Source organism: Bufo bufo, chromosome 2 (assembly GCF_905171765.1).
Source record: "Bufo bufo chromosome 2, aBufBuf1.1, whole genome shotgun sequence".
NCBI classification, from domain to species: domain Eukaryota; kingdom Metazoa; phylum Chordata; class Amphibia; order Anura; family Bufonidae; genus Bufo; species Bufo bufo.
In genome coordinates, this window is record NC_053390.1 from 36830992 (window position 1) to 36853822 (window position 22831).

Consider the following 22831-nt stretch of genomic DNA (forward strand, 5'->3'; position numbering starts at 1 on the left):
TCCCAGCTCTTCTCCTGGTGTATGTGGTTATGCTCCACCCCCGAGGAGCGCTGTATTTTCCCTTTCCTGGCACAGGCTCCTCCTACGTCCTTGACATCGACCAATCATACTGCAGCATGAGTGGCTATTTAACGACTTGCAGGAATTTTATCCCTCTTCATTCACCTATTGGAAACACTTTCGCCCTTCTCAAACCTAGTGAGCCAAATAACGTGTATAATGGAGGACGGATCCTTAAAAGGTTTTTCCAGGATTTTTATACAGATGACCTTTCCTCTGGATAGGTCATCAGAATCTGATCTGCGGGGGGTCCGACACCCAGGACCCCAACCAATCAGCTGTTTGAGAAGGCACTGTTTCTTCTGTGAGCGCCGCAGCCTTACCCCGTGCTCACCAAGCACAGCGCTGTACATTCTGTGGTGGCTGTGCTTGGTATTGCAGCTCAGCCCCATTCACTTGAATTTGACCGAGCTGTGCCTAGGCCACATGACCGATGAACGTGTCGTCACTGGCCTAGGAAAAGCTGTGAGAAGGCAGCGGTGCTCAAAGGATGTTGGACCCTCACTGATTAGATACTGATGACCTATCCTGAGGAGAGGTTATCAGTATTAAATACTCGGAAAAGACCCTTTTACCCGGCTTTAACTAAAATAAAGTACGAAGTCTCAATAACGTCACTGTTCTTTTCCCTAGAAACCCTGTAAGGAGGGAGAGTCTTTCCCGTTCCAGGTCAGGATCCTCAGAGTAGTCACCAACTCTAGGTGCACTGTCAAAATGTCTGGTGCAGAATCGAAATCAAAGTAAATCTCTGAGTCATTATCAGGGATCAATCCGAGTGACCAGAGAAAGAGACAAAGATGTAACCAAGGTCATAACTAGGTATATAAACTACATGTACCAGGCTGCAAATCCAAAGGAGCCAGAAGATGGCTAAATCCAGATGCAAGGCTAAGGTCGAGGTCGTAGCCAGGATCGAAACACTGGTAAACTAGCTCAGAATGCACCTTATCTTCACCTGACATTATCAGACCAGGTTGGCCTTCAAGGAGACCCAATGTGGCTTGTAGACATGGAAAGGAGAGAAAGACTGGAGTGGGGAAAGTTGAGTAATTTCTGTGCTGGGGGAGATCCTGTTCCTGGTGCATTCCAGCTTGTACAGAGTTAGAAATAGGCAGACGAGCAGCTGACGTTCCAACAGGCTGAGAATGAGGAGAAGCTGCAATACCAGGCGTGTAGATAATGGACAAGAGTTTTTGCTAGTTCTTCTAGAAAGAAGACCTTTCTTGTCCGTGGACTAAAAATGGTGCTGTTTCTGGAAGAAGGCAACCATGGATTTGTAATTTCACAACCGTTGTTACTAGGGAACAAAAGCATGTCCATCACTAACACTTTAGTGGCAACTTCTCCATTCCTCCTACCTATAATAATCAGTGCACCGGTGATGACCAATGGGTTGGCCGCACCTGCCCACTTTATCTTTATAATGGGATATATTTATAACGACCATTCTTGTGAATTGCAGGCAGGCATTGCCAATAATCTTTGGCATGAATGGTGTGAACAGTAGTTATATTGTGGGTATCTGTACATCTCCCAGACAGTCCCATACGTGATGGTGATATTGCATGCGCTGAGATGTCTTCTGTCCAATGCTCCAGTAAAGAGTTTTCAAGACAAATGGAAAACAAATGAGACGCGTTATGTCAGATCAATGAGCATAACTCATTGAAAATCTGTCAGGGAGAAGCAGATGGCCCGTTCAATGCTCCCTGCTAGTTATTTGAACAAGTCTTTTATATGTCAATCTAATTTATTAAGCAAAAGCTCAAACAGACAGAAAAAATAACCTTAATGAAGGCAAGAGGACGGGAAGGACTATTGTACGGGATCTCGTGTCGCCATGGAGTTTGTGTGTGTTTGTACACGGAACGTTTCTTTTATCTGCCATGGACAGACCATTGACAGACGCGGAGGAACCATCGCACCCATCCTCCGCAACAAGCTGCTTTTTTCCATCTGCTGGAAAGAGGTCATTCACTTTGTAAAGAACTACATGGGCCATACCATTTACATACAAGACCCATGCCTCGTATCCATCGGAGCTCCAATCCTTGATGGACAAGATACAGAAAAATCAATTACTCTTAGAGCAAGTCGCATGAAGGCGCAAATACTGTATATCCACTGATATCAGAAAGTATATGGTGTGCAGATCCATATAGGTCACAGTGAGCAGTTCCTTTTCTCGAAGAGCTTGATCTGTTTGAAGTATGCCTCCCCTTGCAGGTCTAACCCCTTTAATGTTCATATGCCGAGCATGTGGAGGTATAAGAAGGAGGTATAAGTACTTGATGGGGCTCTACAGCAGCAGACAGAGGCTGTGCAGCATCATACCGCAGAGTACTGCCAAGTGTATGGGATCCTAAGGCCTCGTTCACATAGGCGTCAGGAGTCTCCATATCGATAGACAGAAAGGAGCAGCAAGCAGAACTATGCTTGTCGTGGAAATACCAGAAACCTTGATGGAACCATCAATGGACTCCATTGTAAATAATTTGGATTTATAAGTCATTTGGATCTGGCATAGTGTCACAGCTTTTGTTATAAAGGGAAGCCATGGTGCTAGTGTGAACAGAATCTAAGTGAGAAAGCTAGTATGTGGGTTATCCAGAGTGGAGAACGCCCTCAGCTGTTCACACAGGTTGTGCTGATCATCTCATGAAGAATTGCATGGTGTCCATTAATGCCAACTGGTGTCCATCTTTCGAAGGCACATGCATCTTAGAAGAAGACCATACGACTGATCCAGGGTTCTTGGAGAGAAGGGGTCCAGTCTTGGTTAGTCCTTGCCCCTAGGTGGCTAGAAAATGTGCAAGATACCCCTTTCCAGATGAGTTGTATTGTTACCAAACGAGGCTGGAGAGTTGATCATGGAAGTGGGGTGGAAGGAGAATTCAACGCTAGGCTCTTCTGTCTTGGAGGCCGGTATTTCACAGCATAATGAATGGCACCAGTGTGATCTTTACTATGAGTCCCCTGTGTAGACCACTTCTTTTATTTCTGGTTAGTATAGGGGTACTTTTTGGGAGTGGCTGGGGGATCTAACCCCTTTAATGTCATATACTTGTCAACTGGAGTGAATTTCAGCTTTCTGGTATTTATTCTACATACCAATACTGGTGCCTTTCGTGTACATGAAGGACCTTTGAACCCCATCAGGTACTAGGACCAAGTTGCAGCTGCTACTTCTGTACCCCCTGAACAGTTTGCGTCTTCTTACTTTTACAATCATGGCTATTACATCACATGCTCTAAAGTTGCTGAGAACAGTTTTGTTCCACTTTTTACTTCCAGTTACTTCTTTTCCTAAGAAGCTATGGGGAAATAATCTTTACATCTGGTTTCGGATGATGGTATGCAGCCTGTATAGAACCCTCTAGCGATCTAAGCTTGGTTTTCTTGACTACCAGGGGTCCACGGAAATGTGACCATAACACGACTGCTTCTAGCTCAAGGCTCTACATCTACTCATGATGACACGTGCCACAAGAACCATGTGTGATGTGAGTCACATGAAGGGACTTTTATAAGTTTTCACTCTTGCAACTTTCACTTTCTTTAATATAGAATTAGTGGCGTACATAAAAAAGTGAGGGCCCCATAGCAAGGATCAAACCAGGCTCCCCATACAGGACAGAAGGGTTTCTGCCTAAACCCTTTTCAATGACCCTTGGGCTATTTTTACACTGCTTTGTTTGCTAAAAGTTGTTCCTTTAGAGCAGGGATGGCCGACCTGCGGCTCTTTAGCTGTCCAACTACAATTGCCACCATGCCTAGCTGTAGGCAGTCTGGGCATGCTAGGAGTTGTAGTTTTGCAACAGCTGGAGAGCCGGAGGTAGGCCATCCCTGCTTTAGAGGGTAGAGTCCTGACCAGGTTTTCACCTCCAGTAGAAGAGGAGATAATCCCAACTAAGTCTGGGCCCTCTCTTGCCCTGGGCCCCATAGCAGTCGCATGGTCTGCCGCTATGGTAGTTACACCCCTGTATAGAAAGTGGAAATTTTAGAAATTTTACAATCTCCATACTGCAACTTTTTGAATTCTGAGCCACTCCTAGTCTATAGGTTGTATCTTCTACCCAGGTGTGCTTCTAAATTTAACTTTTTCAGTGCCCGGGACACAGTGACCTTTTGCAGTTAGGAAAGTTGGAGTTCTCAGCTCGCCTCATGGATGGTGCACCCCGTTTACTCCTTTATTGTCATAACCTGCCCTATTGTCAGGAAAAATGAGTCATTGCACAAAACGTGATGAGTTCAACAACATAATAATTTTATTGTGATTCCCCCCAAACACAAACTATTGGTCAATCAAACGGTTTGACGAATACAGATTCAGAATGCAATTACAATAAAACAATTCACATGGCCGCGGAAAGCAACAGAACATGCTCCATGATAATGTTCCTTCAGAAAAGGAGAAACCAACCCTAACTTGGTAAGTGCTCCATTTGGTTGAACAATCTATGAAGGTTGGGGCCGGACTTGGCATTAGGCACGGTTGTACAAATTCATTGGGGGCTCAAAATGCACAATAGTCAATGGATAAAAGAGGGTTATATGGAATGGACGGAACAGCGCAGAGAATGTACTGTGCAAATGGTGGAATGTTCTCTGAAGAAGGGTTGTGGTCAGCCGACGGGGTCATGACTCGGCTAATGAAGGTTCTCTCTCCTTTCTGCAAATTTTCCTCTTGATTTACATGATTGATTCTCATTCTTGTGCGTCCTGTTGCCTAAGGGTGAAGAACCTAAACAAGTCTGTGCAGCATGGAGAGGCAGCCTGATGTATAGCAGATAGAACCTGATGTGACCACTTCTGGACATGAACACAGCATCTCCAGACTGCACATAACATTGCAATGACATAATTATAAGTAATATACCCATCAGTATCACATCGAGAAATTTTTGTGTACGCAGGCTCAATGTTCACATGCATTGTGCACAACATAAGTCACTGGTGGAATGTCCTTCCCTGATTTTTTTTCATAGATAATAAAAAGATTGGACTGGATATTTCTAACCAGACTTGACAAATTCATCTGTGCTAAATCGTTATATGGATTTTTTATGGGAATATGTTCTACCTGGCTCCTTTGGCACCAGCTGATCAGAAGGGCAACACTACTGAGAAGTATTGTATCTCATGGAATCATTGAAATCAATGGCTGTCTGCTATTGTTTCCAATGGATTTTGATGGTCTTAGAGAGCTTAAGTGACATAACTTCTAGTGGTCTCAACTGTAGATACCAGTCCTGATAAGAGGATGCCCCCCTATATAAATGTACCCTAAGAGGGTAAAGGTAGAAGGACCCTTTTTAAAGGCAGGAAAACGTTCTACAAACTGGTTATCTTTATCTTAATGAGAAAGTTATAATCTAAGTAAACCAAGAAATGATTGTTCTCCCCAACTAAATATTTAGTGGTTGAATCTAGGCCCCTACTACGGCTTGGGGCCACCTGAGAAGTGATAGCAGAAGTCATGGTAGAAGGGCCTCAACTAGCTACAAGCCCATCTAATATCTGACAAAATTATCAAGTTGAGTCGTCCGTTCTATGGACTGCATTATGTTCGAAAGATCATACGTCCATTCCCACACGGTGGTGGACGTGCACAAAGTCCACCACTGGCCTAGGTTATCAATGTTGCCAAAAAAAGTGTCACAATTTAGTGCAAAACTTTATTTTTTAGGACGTTAATAAAAGCTCTTGAGCAATATTCTTGAAAAAGGAGGACATTGCCCTTTAATTCTTTTATCTAGACGTTTGAATCTAAAAACCTTCTCACGGAGAAGACAATAAATACATTTAAAATCCCATATACATACATCAATGAAAATTCACATTTGTTAAAGCTTTGCTAGACACATAGACATTCATCATCTAGAAGACAAATTTGATTTGTCAGAGAAAGTGTCAGGAGTCTTACAATTGATCGTCTTATCTCCTCTAAAGCAGCCACCACTGGTGGAGCTGATCATCAAAAAGTGCCAATGGAAAAGTCAATGGTGCCAGACAACCCAGCACATCGCGACAACGTTGGTGAAGACCGCCACATTCTCAAGAACTATCAGATTTCTGATGAAACCCTGTCTTAGACATAACTGGACCATTGCGTTTTGGCCTCAACGCTGTTATCTAGATCTAAATGTGCAAGGCGGGCAACCTGAAGTTCCTATATACATTTCTCGGATACATTCAATGCATCATCTGGAAAAGTGACGTGAAGTGGGTTTCCCTTGGATGAATTGCCATTCTGAGTGACTTGTGGTGGCTGAGTCTCGTTTACTAGAAGTACTTGCTCAGAATCTGGACCCTGAGAAGAAACTGACTGGTCAGAACCACGTAACGTCCTGTCTGGAGCTCCTGGGAGATTTATAGCTGTCATAGCCCCTGGTAAAACTGTGCTACTCCTGAAGCTCCCATCGCTCAGTTCAAGAGGGTAGAGTAAAGTCTGCGACGTAGAACTAACTTCTCTGAGCTCTCTCGACACAAACGAAGGGGAATGACTTGACATAACCGAGGAGGCTCTTCTGCCCTCGGTGCAGTTGAAGCTTGATGCAGAATGTGGCCTCCTGCCACTGCCGATCCTGCAGAAGAGACACTTGATCTTTTCAATGACTTTGCTAAGTACAGTCTTCCTGAGGAGGATATAAATCCATGGATCCAAGATGGGATTCACTGACGCAATTCTGATGGCCCTCAGATCTAGGTTGCTTGCAATGTCCGTCTCTACTGGAGGTCGATAGAGCTGGTTGACGAAAACCCGAACCTGCATGAGGTAGATGAAAGACATAAAATTAGTTTTTTCTGCTGAAAATAAAGCCAGGTAGAAAGTTTCCAGAACTAGATTATTGAGATCATATGGAAAAGGAACAGAATTTGAAGGAACATGTTAGATGCTTTTATATTTGCCCGTGAGGTATGAAACCACTGTATCTTCAGATTACCAACAATTGTACCGTCACATACGTAAGACCGCAAAGTCTCAACGTACAACATGTCTACAGCCTGACGATTTTATGTGGCTTCTTCTAGAATATTGACTGGCACGATGCATGACCATCTGCTTGGCTGAGCGTATTTGCCATAGACAAAACATACCATTGAGTCGTCGGAGCTGGAACAATATCACCTTCTTAACCAAGTGGAAATTATGTCTGAATTCTAAGTACAGATGAATGGAATGGGCCGGAGGCTAACAAATACCAGACAAAGATTTATAGACCAATCAGCCTGTAAATTACATTTGTGGTGGGATCTAGAAGTCAAGTAGAACTATGTACCTCTCAAGGCTCACTTGAGGAGAACTCAATACTTCACAAGGATCTAAGAACTTTAAGCAGTTATCCGAAAATGGAAAATAGGGTCTGATTTTTTTTTCCCCCCAGAAACTGCGCCACTGTTTTCCATTGGTCATGTCTGGTATTGCAGGTTATCATGAATGAAGTGCATGGGCCGGACTGCACTACTAGTTACAGCTCATGGACATTAGTGGGTCTCATTGATCATGTAAGAAGCTCATATTGATTTAGGAGGTGCTTGTTATTTATCAGCCGCTGACTGACCTTGACAACACTTTTATTATATTTACATTTCACAAGATCAGTTGATTGTATCATCTATTTAGGAAGAACCAACACTAACACCTGTTCCAACAGGGCAGTATCATCCACATCTAAAGTCAATGTGCTGACTAGGGTTCCCTTAGGTTTTTCTTTCTCCTGGTTGAATTCGGATGGACCTCATGGTGAGATACTCAACTATCATTAAGTCCCTTTGTGGACCAAAGATGGTTTTATGCTAAGTAAGATACGGTGGGGACTAGTGAATGACTTCGGGCCAAGTATCTACATTGCTTTGAATTTTAGGAGACGATAGTGATCAGCAGTGAACAGTTTTATGAGACTCTTCTCTAATTGCTTTAGGTTATGGGCCAACAAGGTTTTGTGAAAAATTCATTGAATCTACAAGGTAGACAATGGTTATGGGGACATTTATCTTTTGAAGAGAGGTCTAACAATGAGTATATATATATATATGCTTGAGACGCTTCTCCTGCAACATCAGGAGGACCAGAGAACCTGCTGCACTAGAGAGCCGTTCACATAGAGCTTGTGTCTAGAATTTAATCCTGCTGCCAATCACTGGATGACCCCAGAGGTCACCAGAAATTAGCAGAATTATTCCATCTTATTCCATTCCAGGTATCAAAGAGTCTAGAAACTTGAAGGGGTTCTCCAGGAATTTGATATTGGGGATAGGTCATCAATATCAGATCGGTGGGGGGCGAGCCTGTTTGAAGATGCTGCCCTTACCGGACTGAGCTGCGCCTAGGCCACGTGACCGATGAACGTGACGTCACCGGCCTAGGAAGAGGCCTAACCGCTCACGGCCTCTTTGATTGCCAGGGGTCCTGGGAGTCGGACCTCCACCAATATGATACTGCTGATCTATCCCTGAGGATAGGCCATCAGTGTCAAATTCCTGGAGAACCCCTTTGAAGGGGCCAACTAACCACATGGTGTTCCACAGCTTGATCTTCAGCGATCAGATGCAGTCTGTAGAGGAACCCAGCAATAAGTATTCCATTTCCCTGCAGCGCTACCGGTGGTGAAGTGAAGCATTGCACAGTTCTCAGTGACTTCAATGGACTGTCCATCTAATGTATGGATGTGTGGGTCCCCCGGACTGTACTCCTATTCTATACCCCTACAAGATGCTTTATTCCTAGCAGCTATCCTCTCTTTTATCAGCCATTACAGACAGGGCTGAATGAAGATGGGTGGAAGCCCCTGGGCAAAAAATTAGGTGGGGCTCTTCAGCTGTGGGAGTCGGACCCCACCTAACTTCCTACATTCATCTATAGCAGGCATGGCCAACCTGTGGCTCTCCAGCTGTTGTAAAACTACAATTCCCACCATGCCCTGCTGTAGGCTAATAGCTGTAGGCAGTCTGGGCATGTTGGGAGTTGTAGTTTTGCAACAGCTGGAGAGCCGCAGGTTGGCCATGCCTGACCTATAGGAAAGGTGGGTTATGGAAGCAGTGGCGAAACCCCAGGGCATGTGGCCCTCCTTATATCCAGCCCTACAGGTCGTAAAGTTCTAGTAGGTGACCAAATTAACTCTTTCATCTCTGCAGTTCAGAGGCTTGTTCACCCTTTGATCTGGCAGAAATGTTTGGCCGGACTCTTCTCTGTCTTCTGTGTACCGGATAAATGACCCTCATGGTAAGACAAGGAACTGACCGGCAGCGCTGGACCGCCTCGGCGGCCTCTAAAGGCAGGTGTCGGCACAAACACTCGATATACTGACAGATCCCTCACTTTTGGCTCAGCCGTGTGTGCTTTCAATGGGGAGAGTGGAGAAAGCAGCTCAGGCCATGCTGAGAGTTGTATTTTTACAACAGTTGGAGGTTAGCGAGGCCTGTTGTGCAGCAGCGATGGATGTCATGCTCCACATTGACCAACAGGTGGCAGCTGTGCAGTGGACAGTATGTGCGTCATTATATTCCAGGGGGTGTAGTGTCTGAGCCGGCCGCGCGGTTTATTTTAATTCACTTATATAGCGCTGACATATTGCGCAGAGGTCTACGGACATTATCATCGCTCGCTCTCTCCACTGGAGCTCACAATCTAAGTGACGCCGCTCACAATCTGATGCCTTTGACAAACAGAACAGAAATGTCTAATCGTCCAACGCCCAATTCATTATTGTAACTGATATCACCGCAATCTCCATTACCTGCAGTGTATATGTGGAGGCAGAGCGGTATTATGTAATGTCATCCGATGCAGGCTGGAAAATAGCTGTTGCAAGTAATGCCGATAAAGCAGAGCTGGGTTTGTAATCTGGCACAGCCCTTGATTATTATATCATCTGTGCCCTGTAGCTTTGCAGTCCGCATTATTATATCATCTGTATGTATTTTGCAGTCCGCATCCGTGTTGCATCAGTTTTTCTTTTTTTTTTTTTTTGCGGATCCATTGTAACAACGCAAAATGGACAAGAATAGGACATGTTTTATTTTTTCTGCGGAATAGACATGGGGGCATACGGACACAAAGTCATTTCCGTATTTTTTTTTTTCAAGCCCCATTGAAATGAATGGTTCCATATATGGACCATAAAAAAACAAAAAAAAAACGGAACAGAAACAGAAGAAAAATACATTTGTGTGCATGAGCCCTTAAAGGGATAGTCTCATCGTCCTGTGTGCAGCCGGTGCCTGGCAGCTATACAGCAGCAGGAGGCTCCTGGAGGTGTGAAAGGGCAGACAGCGCCGAAATTCCTGCAAAATCAGTGGATCACAGTTCAAGAATTTACATCAAAAGGCTTCACGACCCCGCTGACCCCCGCAGACCCCTGATATGGGCATTTCCTGCTAAAAGGATGGCAGAACCAGGGCCTGGAGTCCCCAGAGAGAGAGAAAGACCCTCAGACTGAAGTCTACATCCTCAAAATAAGAAACAAAGCGAGCAAAAATATTCAAAAATAAGAATTTCTTACGTATAGGTGTAGGTGAGATAAGTTTGTCATACGGCACAACTTCTAGCAATATTAGTTTCGGCTGCAGCTAAACCTAAAACAATAACTTGAGGGTCATTAGGAAATGCTCGCGGTGGATAAAATGACATTCAGCTCTGCTACATCTGTTCAATTGATGAGCAAGGTTGAGAAATAATTAATGCTCGGCGTCCTGCGGCTCCGCGTATTCTCATGTCACCAGACAATGAACCTTCAATACAAAGTATCTTCTAGTGAAACATATAAAAAAAAGAGATAAAGACGTTACGGGGCAGCCACATCTCACACAAATCCAATTACCCCCCAGATGCCTGGGGCTCATTTCCAGAAGCCACTGTAAACGCAGGAAGCACAGAATCCCAATCCGGTTTTCTGTCTGTCATTAAATACACTCAAGACCCCCCCCCCCCCCTTGCATGCTAATATATATCTGGCAGGTTTACCAGATGTAGCAGTGTTGAGGTTGTCATTTGGCACCTCTGATTGTAATATTGCAATGTGAGTTTACATAGAACCGCTGCCACAAAGTACTAGACATATTTAGTTCTGCTATATCTGTAGTATATGCTGTAACAAGATGACATGTTCAGCTCTGCTATATTTGTATTCCTGTGGTATATGATGTATATGATTTCCTGCGTATTCCTGCACAGTATATGTGACACTATGACATTCAGCTCTGCTATTTCTATAGTCCGCTGCGTATTCCTGTGAAGTATATGTGATTTTCTGACTCTTAAGACATATTGAGCTCTGCTGTATCTATAGTCCGCTGTATATTCCTGCACGGGAATATATGTGATTTCTTGACACTATGACACATTTAGCTCTGCTATATCTATAGTCCATTGTGTATTCTTTGCAGTATATGTGATTTCCTGACACTGTGACACATTCAGCTCTGCTATATCTATAGTCCATTGTATATTCCTGCACGGTATACGTGATTTCCTGACACCATAACACATTCAGCTCTGCTATATCTATAGTCCATTGTATATTCCTGCACAGTATATGTAATTTCTTGACACTATGACACATTCAGCTCTGCTATATCATAATCCTTTGTATATTCCTGCACAGTATATGTGATTTCCTGACACTGTGACACATTCAGCTCTGCTATATCATAATCCTTTGTATATTCCTGCACAGTATACGTGATTTCCTGACACTATAACACATTCAGCTCTGCTATATCTACAGCCTGCTTGTATTCCTGCACAGTATATGTCATTTCTTGACACTATGACATATTTAGCACTGCTATATCTATAGCCTCCTGTGTATTCCTGCACAGTATACGTGATTTCCTGACACTATAACACATTCAGCTCTGCTATATCTATAGCCTGCTGCGTATTCCTGCACAGTATATGTCATTTCTTGACACTATGACACATTCAGCTCTGCTATATCTATAGCCTGCTGTGTATTCTTTACAGTATACGTTATTTCCTGTGACACTGACACATTCAGCTCTGCTATATCTGACCGACAATTGAATGGTCATGTAAAGTTGTCACCTATGTCCTTCTCCTGTAACTAATGACATCCCAAACCCTGTGTGTTGCTGTTGTTCTCTGTTACAGCCCCCAGCAGTGTGGCCCCGGGGCACAATCCTGGGACCCGCAGTAAATCCTGGTAATAATACCCCTGCAGTCCGGGGCAAGTCACTGCGCGTCGCTGTGTGTGTGACTCAGAGGAGACGTAAACATTAGGATCTCAGGTGACTTCAAAGGGCCACAATGCAAAATCTGTAGCCAGGCCCCCACTTCCATGTGCCATTTATAATACTGGGGCCCAAGAGTAGCAGCGGTACAACCCCTGCACCCCTACAGGGTCCTCCGCCTGCCCCCCTGTCCTAATCTCTTCTACTGCACATAGAATTGCCGGTGACCACTGGAGACATAGTGACATGTAGGGAACTGGTGGTCACACGCCTTGTAGAACATGTGACGGGGGAGGGGGAGAGGAAAACATGGATTTCGCAAACATATGTCATACTGATAAAACTATGTGTATGTAGTGGGTGTATGATTTAAAGGAGCACTCTTATCGGGAAGGGGGGACGGGGTAGCAGAGCCCCGGGGTCTGTATTATAGACGGCACATGGTAGAGGGGCCCCAGGACCTGCTCTGTGCAAAACTGATGGGGGGGGGGGGATGACACAGGAAGTCTCTACTGTTCTGCGAATCCCTGTGTCATGCTCCGCCCCCTTAACCTCTGCACTGAACGTGGCACAGTGTATCACTAACGAGATCACATGTAGCGATTTTAAAACCAAATTGACACAGCTGCTCCGCGCTGCGTCCAGTGATCACACCACAACATGACGCTTATCACCGGAGGCCACGCTTATCTCTGGCCTGAGTTAATATTTGCCTGCGCAGTGAAATCGTTGATTGGTCGGTGCAAACAGCGTCTGCTGAGTGAATTGCCCTGAACTTGTCACTCTTTACGGGGGGATTTCTTCTTAGTTTAAATAGTAGGCAGAGGGGGCGCAGGGGGCGTGTAAAAATGTACAAAAACATACGTGGCGGTAGATAATAAACTCACGCCCCGCTGTGACAGGGTGGTCATGGCAAGTGGGCGGGGGGGGGGGGTCTCCATAGAGGAGCTGGGGTCAGTAACCGAAAAATACAGCTGATCCCACTACAGTGGTCGGCCTTACGGTGTACCACCTGGGTCTGCGCAAGGTGCCCCCAATACCTGGGGCTTGGGACCACCACACCTATTAATATAAATTATTTAGCAGTATTGGTTAGACATTGTATAGTTTTTTTTTATTTTTAGCACTGTATGGTGGTATTATTTCAGGATTGTACAGCAGTATTATTGAGCACTGTATTGTATTGGTTCAGCACTGTATAGCGGTGTTATTAAACACAGTTTAGTGGTATTATTTCTGCACTGTATGATGGTATTGTTTCAGCACTGCTGTATACACATAACGAGGGGGGGAGACTGCTGTATACACATAACGAGGGGGGGAGACTGCTGTATACACATAACGAGGGGGGGGAGACTGCTGTATACACATAACGAGGGGGGGGAGACTGCTGTATACACATAACGAGGGGGGGAGACTGCTGTATACACATAACGAGGGGGGGAGGGAGACTGCTGTATACACATAACGGGGGGGGGGGGGAGACTGCTGTATACACATAACGCGGGGGGGGGGGGGGCTGCTGTATACACATAACGGGGGGGGGGGGGGACTGCTGTATACACATAACGAGGGGGGAGACTGCTGTATACACATAACGAGGGGGGGGGGGGAGACTGCTGTATACACATAACGGGGGGAGACGGGTATACACATAACGGGGGGGGGAGACTGCTGTCTATACACATAACGGGGGGGGGGAGCTGCTGTATACACATAACGGGGGGGGGGGGAACGGGACAACTGGCGGGGGGGGGAGACTGCTGTATACACATAACGCGGGGGGGGGGTGCGCTGTATACACATAACGTGGGGGGGGGACACTGCTGTATACACATAACGAGGGGGGGAGACTGCTGTATACACATAACGTGGGGGGGGGACACTGCTGTATACACATAACGGGGGGGGGAGGGAGAGACTGCTGTATACACATAACGAGGGGGGGGGAGACTGCTGTATACACATAACGGGGGGGGGAGGGAGACTGCTGTATACACATAACGAGGGGGGGAGACTGCTGTATACACATAACGAGGGGGGGAGACTGCTGTATACACATAACGGGGGGGGGAGGGAGACTGCTGTATACACATAACGAGGGGGGGGGAGACTGCTGTATACACATAACGAGGGGGGGGACTGCTGTATACACATAACGAGGGGGGGGGGAGACTGCTGTATACACATAACGAGGGGGGGGAGACTGCTGTATACACATAACGAGGGGGGGAGGGAGACTGCTGTATACACATAACGAGGGGGGGGGGGAGACTGCTGTATACACATAACGGGGGGGGGGGAGGTCGACTGCTGTATACACATAACGAGGGGGGGGAGACTGCTGTATACACATAACGAGGGGGGGGAGACTGCTGTATACACATAACGCGGGGGGGGGGGCTGCTGTATACACATAACGCGGGGGGGGGCTGCTGTATACACATAACGGGGGGGGGCAAGACCTCTGTGTGCACTTTATCAGGGGGGGCAGTGTTTATGTTTATCAGATTTGTTTACAACGTTACAAATATTTACATAAACAATGATCATACACAGATGTAGCAGAGCTAAACTTGTCTCTGATAACACATGGCACAGTTATCTCGGTTATCTTGTGACAGAAGCTGTTGAAATCCAGTGAAAAGTTAGTTATCTTTTTCTTGCCATTTTTTACTTAAAGGGGCTGTCTCATCATAGACAATGGGGGCATATCGCTAGGCTATGCCCCAATTGTCATATAGGAGCCCCGCAAGGTGGTGGCTGGAGGACTCCGGTCCGGCTACCACCAAGCCGGCTCCCCATAGAAGTAAATGGGAGCGTACCGCGCATGCGCTGCCCCCCGCTCCCATTCATTTCTATGGGCCGAGGGAAATAGCCGAGCCAGCACTCGGCAATTTTTGCCGGCCCCATAGAAAATGAATGGAGGGTGGCTGCACATGCGCAGTGCGCCCTCCTTCACATGCGGGGCTCCGTTCTCGATATAGGTGCGGGTCCCCGCACCTGTAAGACAATGGGGGCATATTGCTAGGATATGCCCCCATTGTCTATGATGAGACAGGCCCTTTAACGCAAGAGTAACCATCAAGTTTAGCTCGGCTGCATCTGTATTAATCATAAGACAGTCTGATAGACCCGGGGAGAACACTCTAGAGATGGCCTCACCGCCCCCTACACATGCACCACTCGGTTGAGCTGAGCATGCAGTGTTTCCTATGGGGATACTGTGCACCCCTCATGCAGTACCGAGAACCCACAAATCTACTTGGGGGGAGCTGCCTATGGAGAACACAACATTTCAGTCACGAATTCAAGCCCTTGACATGAAGCTGGCTGATCGCCTGGGTCCCATCTCCTGCCATCCCTTGGCAGGGTAGTCCTCCTCTGGGCAGGCATTCTTCTACATGACGGCCATTCACATATATGACATGCTGGGTCTGCCGGAGCAGGAGACCCCATCTCTAGGATGTCCATATGCCCTAATAGAGACAACCCCAAGGTGATAAAACCCGACTCTCTGGTCAGTGCCTGCACACTATCGGAGAAGGACGTGGACGCTCTCTAGATTTGGTGTCAGGTTGTCACACGCACCTGAAAACAGAGTCGGAATTAATAGCTTTAGAGCTAATTATTGACCATTGCGGCAGTAATGCCGGGGGCTGAGGAGCACATCCTCAGGGCGCGGACATTTCTGCATCTAGTGTTGTCATGGTACTTAAATATTTTTGCAGGTTTATTTTCTCAACTGGTGAAGACTCAACAGCAAAAAATGTTGATGTGACTCAACCTTCGGGTCCTGCCCATACTCCCTGCTAAATAAGCCTAATGACTTTTTCCAATTAGTTCCCCCAATGCCAATTTTATTGTAGTCTTGACCTTTCTGTTTTTTGGACCAGACCCCCCTCTCCCCACACACTCTACTGTAATGACGTCACCGGTCTACATCCCAGGCGTGTTGTATGGGGACGGGCCTGGCACCAGTCCTGGGAAATAGAAAGATTTTCACATAGAATGTCCCAGGTATAGGAGGTAACAATGGGATACACACGGTATGCAGAATGAATGACAGCACTGTGCGGCCTGGATGAAATTACACTGAAATTCTTAAGGAAATTTTTGAAGAGTTTTTAGGTTTACAGCTCCCCCCCCCCCCACCCCCACCTTTCATGGCCATTTAGAATCAGGTCTATTAATATCTGCACTAGAAATTAGTAATAGAGAATGAGAGGATCAAGTGACTACTTACTGTGCACCGTAGAAAGATTCAATTTTTTTTTTAACGTAACTTTTGAATAATATTTCTTTCAATATTGAGATCTGTTTTATTTCTTAATGTATCTTTATAGTGGTCAGAGCTCCATTTGTCTGAGCTCAGGAGATTACTACATACAGATACATAGAGACACCACTAGGGGGAGCTCAGGAGATTACTGCATACAGATATATACAGCCACCACTAGAGGGAGCAGAGGAGATTACAGCATACAGATGTATACAGCCACCACTAGAGGAATCTCAGGAGATTACAGCATACAGATATATACAGTCACCACTAGAGGGAGCTCAGGAGATTACTGCATACAGATATATACAGCCACCACTAGAGGGAGCTCAGGAGATTACTGTATACAGATATATACAGCGACCACTAGAAAGAGCTCATTAGATTACTGCATACAGGTATATACAGTCACCATTAGAGGGAGCTCAGGAGATAACTGCATACAGATATATACAGCCACCACTAGAGGGAGCTCAGGAGATTACTACATACAGATATCTACAGCCATCACTAGAGGGAGCTGAGGAGATTACAGCATACAGATATATACAGCCACCACTAGAGGGAGCTCAGGAGATTACTACATACAGCTATATACAGCCACCACTAGAGGGAGCTCAGGAGATTACTGCATATAGATGTATACAGCCACCACTAGAGGGAGCTCAGGAGATTACTACATACAGATATATACAGCCACCACTAGAGGGAGCTCAGGAGATTACTGTATACAGATATATACAGTCACCACTAGAGGGAGCTCAGGAGATTACTGTATACAGATATATACAGTCACCACTAGAGGGAGCTCAGGAGATTACTGTATACAGATATATATAGCCACCACTAGAGGGAGCTCAGGAGATTACTGCATACAGATATATACAGCCACCACTAGAGGGCGCTCAGGAGATTACTACATACAGATATTTACAGCCACCTCTAGAGGGAGCTCAGGAGATTACTACATACAGATATATACAGCCACCACTAGGGGGAGCTCAGGAGATTACTGCATACAGATATATACAGCCACCACTAGAGGGAGCTCAGGAGATTACTGCATACAGATATATACAGCCACCACTAGAGAGAGCTCAGGAGATTTCTGCATACAGATATATACAGCCACCACTAGAGGGAGCTCAGGAGATTACTACATACAGATATATACAGCCACCACTAGGGGGAGCTCAGGAGATTACTGCATACTGATATATACAGTCACCACTAGAGGGAGCTCAGGAGATTACTACATACAGATATATACAGCCACCACTAGAGGGAGCTCAGGAGATTACTGCATACAGATATATACAGCCACCACTAGAGGGAGCTCAGGAGATTACTGCATACAGATATATACAGCCACCACTAGAGAGAGCTCAGGATATTACTGCATACAGATATATACAGCCACCACTAGAGGGAGCTCAAGAGATAACTGCATACAGATATATACAGCCACCACTAGAGGGAGCTCAGGAGATTACTGCATACATTATACTCTATAGTAAACCAGTATACAGAAAGCTTCTGATCTCCCCCTACTGTTTGCTGCAAGAAGACATAATTTTTTTCAGTTATATCTTTGTAGGGGATTTGGAATTCTTTATGAGGAAACTGTTAGAACCCTATGCTGGTCTAAGTTCAGTTCAGCAGAAGCACTGGTGTTTTGCCGTATTCAACCTAAAGGGATTGACCAGTTTTATACACCCCATTAGGCAATAGATGGGGGTCCTCAGTCCCGGATTGTCTTCTCTTGACCAGATGGAGAACTGCTACAAAGAGCATCTTGGGAGGTCCTGTCCTGCATTCCACAGAAAACCAATTGGTGTGAATGGACACTGTGTAATGCTTCATTTTTCCTGTGGGGGCGCTGCAGGGAAATTTAATGCTTACTGCTGGGTTTCCTCACAGATCCCAGCTGATTATTTCGGATCCCAGCAGGGGGGACAGTTTTTGATTAGCTTATTATTTGTTACGAGTCCCTTCTAATAAGTAGGGGTAGCTCAAAGTGGCCACCAGTGGTAGTCACCCTTTAGATTTTGGGTTACTTTACTAGACCTGTAATGGAGGATCATGCCCATACAGTTGCCTTTGCTTCCTCTTGGCCGTATCCCAGAATCCCTGCCCCCCTCCTGTCACCTGTCTGGGGTGGAACGACAAGTTAAGGTTGGTGAACCGGCAGGACGAGGAAATCGGTTCAGAACAGGAGCAGCCAGAATGACTTTACTCCTGGATAACCCTCATCATCCATAAATCTCACTTCATGCTAGGACCACACATGGACCCCCACGGTCTAAGTCCTGGGCGTGCTCTCATAAGTCGCCATCAGCGTCAGTTCATCAGTGACAGTGTGACCGCCACCCCTGCATTTTTATGATATCGCTAGCTATAATTAGCCAACTACGCACAGATGTAGCAGAGCTGAGGTTGCACTTAAATACATTTATCTTCCGATTTCTGTCCACATCTCGGTGATCACTTAGATGGGGCAGAGCTGCATTACTAGACACGGTCTATGGACAAGGGGGGCGCTGTTTCTCCCCTTAGGATTCACCACACTATCGTCTGACCACCAGTAGTGTCCGATGCAGCAGGCTCCTCGGACCTGGCTGGCGGCTCGTTCATCTCTCCGGGGTGACGATGACACGGAGCTGACACTTCCTGTGACGTTTGTAGGGATTTGGTGTGAATTTGAGCCTAGGTGAAAATCGACGCAGTTTGTCCGGTTCTCAGAATCTCCGAGCCTCACATATCCGCAGTCCACAGGAGTTCGGCAGCAAAAGTCTGGACTGTCACCCAGCTTTGGCAAATCTGCCTTCTTATGTAATGCTTGGAGCATGCTGGAACTTGTAGTACTATGCGTTTTCTTCTCTGCAGCCTCAGGTCACAATATATGTCAGGACATCATGATGGGTCAGTGGCAGAGTCCAGGAGGACAATAGGAGTCCCTGACGCTGGATCCTCGGGATCTGTAGGCAACATTTTATGTAAAGGGTCTCGGCAGTGGAGGGGTTAAATCATCCCTCAAAAGGTGTAGGCACCAAGGCTGGGTGGACACCACATCTGCACCCCGATGGGATGGATCCAAATGTACACTGTGCAAATGTATGGCCACATGATCAGACATGTCTGACACTACAGAGGAGCACAGCCCTGCAACATGTATGCAGGAATCAGGCTGCCCCATAGAAGCCTGTGGAAACCGCAGGGGCTGCAATGTGTGCGACAAGACATTTAAAAGAAGAAAAACTACCACAAGAGGACACAGTTTTAAATTAGAGGGGCAAAGGTGTAAAAGTAATATCAGGAAGTATTACTTTACTGAGAGAGTAGTGGATGCATGGAATAGCCTTCCTGCAGAAGTGGTAGCTGCAAATACAGTGAAGGAGTTTAAGCATGCATGGATAGGCATAAGGCCATCCTTCATATAAGATAGGGCCAGGGGCTATCCATAGTATTCAGTATATTGGGCAGACTAGATGGGCCAAATGGTTCTTATCTGCCGACACATTCTATGTTTCTAAGAGCCGGGGGTGACATGTCTGAGAGGCTGCGCTGGAAGAGCGAGAGCAAAACAGCGAATGCATCAGGTGCAGAAAGGAGGGACGGAGACAGAAACACATGGCGATGCAAAGAGAGAGAGAAGGATACAGTGAGAGGGAAGAAGAAGAGAAAGATACAATGAGAGAGAAGAAGAAGAGAAGGATACAGTGAGAGGGGAGAAGAAGAGAAAGAGAGAGAGGGAAGAAGAAGAGAAAGATACAGTGAGAGGGAAGAAGAAGAGAAGGATACAGTGAGAGGAAAGAAGAAGAGAAAGAGAGAGAGGGAAGAAGAAGAAGAGAAAGATACAATGAGAGAGAAGAAGAAGAAGAGACAGAATGAGAGGGAAGAAGAGAAGAATAGAGTGAGAGAGAAGAAGAAGAGAAGAAAGATACAATGAGAGAGAAGAAGAGAAGAATACAGTGAGAGGGAAGAAGAAGAGAAGAAAGATACAATGAGAGAGAAGAATACAGTGAGAGGGAAGAAGAAGAGAAGAAAGATAGAATGAAAGGGAAGAAGAGAAGAATACAGTGAGAGAGAAGAAGAAGAGAAAGATACAATGAGAGGGAAGAAGAAGAAGAGAAAGATAGAGTGAGAGGGAAGAAGAAGAAAAGAATACAGTGAGAGAGAAGAAGAAGAGAAAGATAAAGTGAGAGGGAAGAAGAAGAAGAGAAGAATACAGTGAAAGAGAAGAAGAAGAGAAGAAAGATACAATGAGAGGGAAGAAGCAGAGAAAAGGGAAGGGGACATTTATCAATCTGCTACGCTAGTTTTGTGGCACAAAAATGTTGGAAGTGATGCCCGCATGCGACATTTTGTGATTTGTTTTGCAAATTTTTGTGAAATTTTGCGACTCTTGATGAACTTCATCACTTTCAAAACTGGAGAGAACTGTTGGTCGGGATTACAGATTACAACACTTTTATGTCTTATTTATGATGTGCAACCCCAGGGCGGACTTTCAGTGACAGCGGGGAAACCACACCACACCTGCACCAAATTTAATAAAACCGAGCGCCATCCTCAGAAATTTGGCGTAGGTGCGCAAAGCAGCTCCAGTCTAAATAATAGCCTCAAACACACCTACAATGATAATCCCCCCCCACAATGTAAAGTAAGAGGAGAAGACCTGCAGATACAATGTGAGGAAAGAAGAACAGAAGAATGTGAGAGAATCGGCGTGTCGCCATGATACAGAATAAGGGATAAAGTAGAAGGTAACTACTGCTGGGGGCACATGGGGCTGGCACTCACCACAAGAGGGATGGAGCAGATGAGAACCACCACTGAGGTTCCTATGAGAATGATAACCATCTGGATCTCAGCCCCGGCCATTCTCCTGAAGCTCCTCCGTCTCCTGATATCTGTGATCCGGTTATCGGTCCCCAGGGAAGTCCTGCGCACGAACTGCCGGTGCATGCGGATGAGCGCCACGCACACCAGCACATTGCACAGCACGGTGACCATGATCAAGAAGGAGCTGAAACCGGCGTACATGTCACGAGTAGGCAGCAATGGGTGGCCACGTTGGTCCTCCAGTCTATGAAGCACCAGGTGTTGGGGTACTGGAAGGTGGACTTCCCCCAGTCCCATGCTGGGCAGGGCGCAGAGATGACATTGGATACATAGATGGCACACAGGGTGAGTCCCGCCAGCTTCTTGTCCACATAATGGTTGTAGAAGTAGGCAATGGTTGATGGCAAGATACCTCTCAATGGACATGGCACAGATGATGCTGAGACCTGATAGTCCAAAGAAGAGCAGGATGAAGGAGCCATACTCACACAGGGCTTCGCCGCCGGGCCACCGGTTCTGTATATAGGTAATAATGGTCACTGGGCTCACCAAGCAGGTGCCAAGCAGATCAGTCAGTGCCAGTCCACAGACCAGGGTATAGAAAGTGGTCTCCTTCTGCTCCTTGCGGGATTTGCACAGGACAATGATGGCAATCAGGTTCCCCACCACCCCAAATATGAACATGACCGCTGGGATGGTGGGGGGGTATGCTGCCAGTGGGGCTGCCCGAGGTACCCAGCACAGTGGCATTTGGAGCATCTATGGTTATGTTCTCCTCTGTGTACATGGTGTCACTTTGTAAGGTTAGATCCAGCAGAGGGGCATCATCAAGACAGCTCCAAAGGGTCTTCAGGGGGCACAGGACAGGTGCCAGCGGGTCTTATTCCAATAATGCAATAGTTGTGAGTAAAGGAGAAGTCAGTGCCAGGGGGTGAGGTGCTGGGGGTGGCTTCTCAGCCTGGTAGTCCAGCTCTGGTGGGTGGCATTGTATCCAGCAGGGTGTCAGCCTGGCATGCTCTCTCCTCATGGAGCGCACACTTCTGAGCCTCTGCTCTAAGTTTCCTCTGGTGAAGTTACTCAAGAGGGGTGAGGTCTGTGCTCTCCTCCCCTGCCTTGTCTGATTGGTAGCACTGATGATGGGGGGAGTAGTTGGGAGCAGGCGGGTGCTGCTGCTGTCACTTGTAATGTGAACTGCTGCAGACATGACCTCTCCCCTTTTATCTCCTTCAGTGATGATCTGGTGGTCACCAGGGTCTCCTCATGACCACCTGAGCTCTGCTATTCTCTGGGTGCAATCACCCAGCTCTTCCAGGTTCCTGAGAGTTTCTTCTAGTTGTGTTGCTTCTAACAGTGCACCATGATCAGAAATCAAGTGAAGCTGGGTGGTCACTTCTGTAAGGGTTGTCACCCAGCTTTTCCAGGCTCCTGGAAGGTCTATCTGTCTAATTT

At 46.2% G+C, this 22831-nt stretch overlaps 1 protein-coding gene and 1 long non-coding RNA gene across 2 annotated transcripts; both read right to left on the reverse strand.

Annotated features, from left to right (window-relative positions):
• Positions 1-4305: 4305 nt before the first annotated feature.
• On the reverse strand, positions 4306-22498 carry PTGER4 (prostaglandin E receptor 4). Its single transcript, XM_040420935.1, is given in 5 exon segments — positions 4306-6829; positions 21341-21583; positions 21586-21774; positions 21776-22087; positions 22089-22498. Coding segments are annotated over 5 exon segments (1422 nt in total). The 5' UTR covers positions 22170-22498; the 3' UTR covers positions 4306-6232.
• On the reverse strand, positions 7447-9950 carry LOC120992160. Its single transcript, XR_005776932.1, has 2 exons — positions 9076-9950; positions 7447-8920 (listed from the first exon to the last, which is right to left on the reverse strand). It is a non-coding gene; the product is annotated as an uncharacterized LOC120992160 (long non-coding RNA).
• Positions 22499-22831: the final 333 nt, after the last annotated feature.